The 1340-nt window shown below is 61.0% G+C and overlaps 1 protein-coding gene across 1 annotated transcript in view; it reads left to right on the top strand.

Annotated features, from left to right (window-relative positions):
• Positions 1-1066, top strand: part of DOK3 (docking protein 3) — a 4869-nt gene extending 3803 nt beyond the window's left edge. The window contains exon 5 of the mRNA XM_010002093.1: positions 773-1066. Within this exon, the coding sequence (XP_010000395.1) occupies positions 773-1066 (294 nt within the window). The remainder of the gene's footprint in view (positions 1-772) is intronic.
• Positions 1067-1340: the final 274 nt, after the last annotated feature.

Raw genomic sequence — 1340 nt, 5'->3', positions numbered from 1 at the left:
GGGAGAGTCGGAGCACCGCTGGCCCCCGGCCCTGCAGCCTCCCAGCCGGGAGCCTGCTGCCCCTGCCCGGGTCTGGGAGGGCCCTGTGTCCCGGAGCTGGCCCTGTCCCCAGCCTGGCAGCAGCAGGAGTAGGGTCCTGAGGGGCTTCACGAGGGGCCTGGCAGCTCCTTCCAGGTGAGGGATGGCTGGAAGGCTGGGGCTGGCCCGTCTGCCCGCAGCCTTGGCCGGCTGTCAGCTGTCAGTGCAGCCCTGGCAAGCAGGGCAGTGCCGGGATTCCCTCCCCACCAAAGCCCCAGCTCTGTGTGCAGAGATGGGCTGGCTCCCAGGTAGCATCTGCTCAGCCAGCTGCTGCAGCGCTGGTGTGGCTGCTCTGCCAGGTGTCTTGGGTGGCACTGTGCAGCTCCTAGCTCCTGTGCTGCCCTTGCTAATTCACCGGCAAAACTACTTCTGGTTCCCTTCTTTCTGTACCTGCTGTTGCTTCTCTGTGATCTGAAATGATCTTCGCTTTCAGCAGCGGGAGTTTCTGGGGTGCTGCAAGGAAGAGCATGTCCTTGGTTTGGGAGTGGGAGAGCAGAGCTTATGGGTGCTCTGCTGTGGGTGGTAGTGTGGCTGTGCCTGTCGCTCTGGTGCTAGTCAATGTTAGCTTGGGCCCCTTGGCTCCGATGCTGCTGGAGGAGATGCTGATAGATTTGGGGTGCGTCTCTAACCGCAGTGTAGGATGGTCAGGGTGGAGTTACTGCTAAAAATGTGACCTGTCTCTTCCTGCTGGAAGCTGGTCCTCCTCCTTGTCTGCTTTCCCGTTGTTCCCATGAACCCTAATGCCAGGATCACACCTTCTTCACTTGCAGAGATGGGTGATATGGAGTCCTACAAGGTGATGCTGAACGGGCCAGCGCCCTGGGGCTTCAGGCTGCAGGGAGGGAAGGATTTCAGCATGCCACTCTCCATCTCCAGGGTAAGAGAAGCCAAGACCTGTGACACCCATCTTTCCCCTGCCTCTGTGGGTGGGAGCCATGAAGGATGCATCCAGGTGGCTGAGGCAGAGCTGTATGGGGGATGTGGATGACCCAAGGCCCTGGGAGCACTGCATCCTGCCCTGCCTGGCTCTGTGTAGCCTCCTTGGAACCTTATCAGCTGTGGTCTGGCAGGGGGGTGTTCCGGGCAGAGAACCTCAGATGAGAAATGCTTTAGAGTCTCTGCAGAGTCATTCTGGCTGCTGGGGGGCGGGGGGCAGGGGAGGCCCCTTCCGGATTGTACCCACTGCAGGGGGAGGGGAGCCCCTCTCATGTTCTCCAAGCCGCAAGGCTGGCTTCCCGGGCTGCACCACAACACTGGGCTCA

The sequence above is a fragment of the Chaetura pelagica genome, unplaced genomic scaffold (genome assembly GCF_000747805.2).
Source record: "Chaetura pelagica isolate M959 unplaced genomic scaffold, ChaPel_1.0 scaffold356, whole genome shotgun sequence".
Lineage (NCBI taxonomy): Eukaryota > Metazoa > Chordata > Aves > Apodiformes > Apodidae > Chaetura > Chaetura pelagica.
Note: the sequence above shows the minus strand (reverse complement) of the source record. Positions and strands in the feature narration are given on the sequence as shown.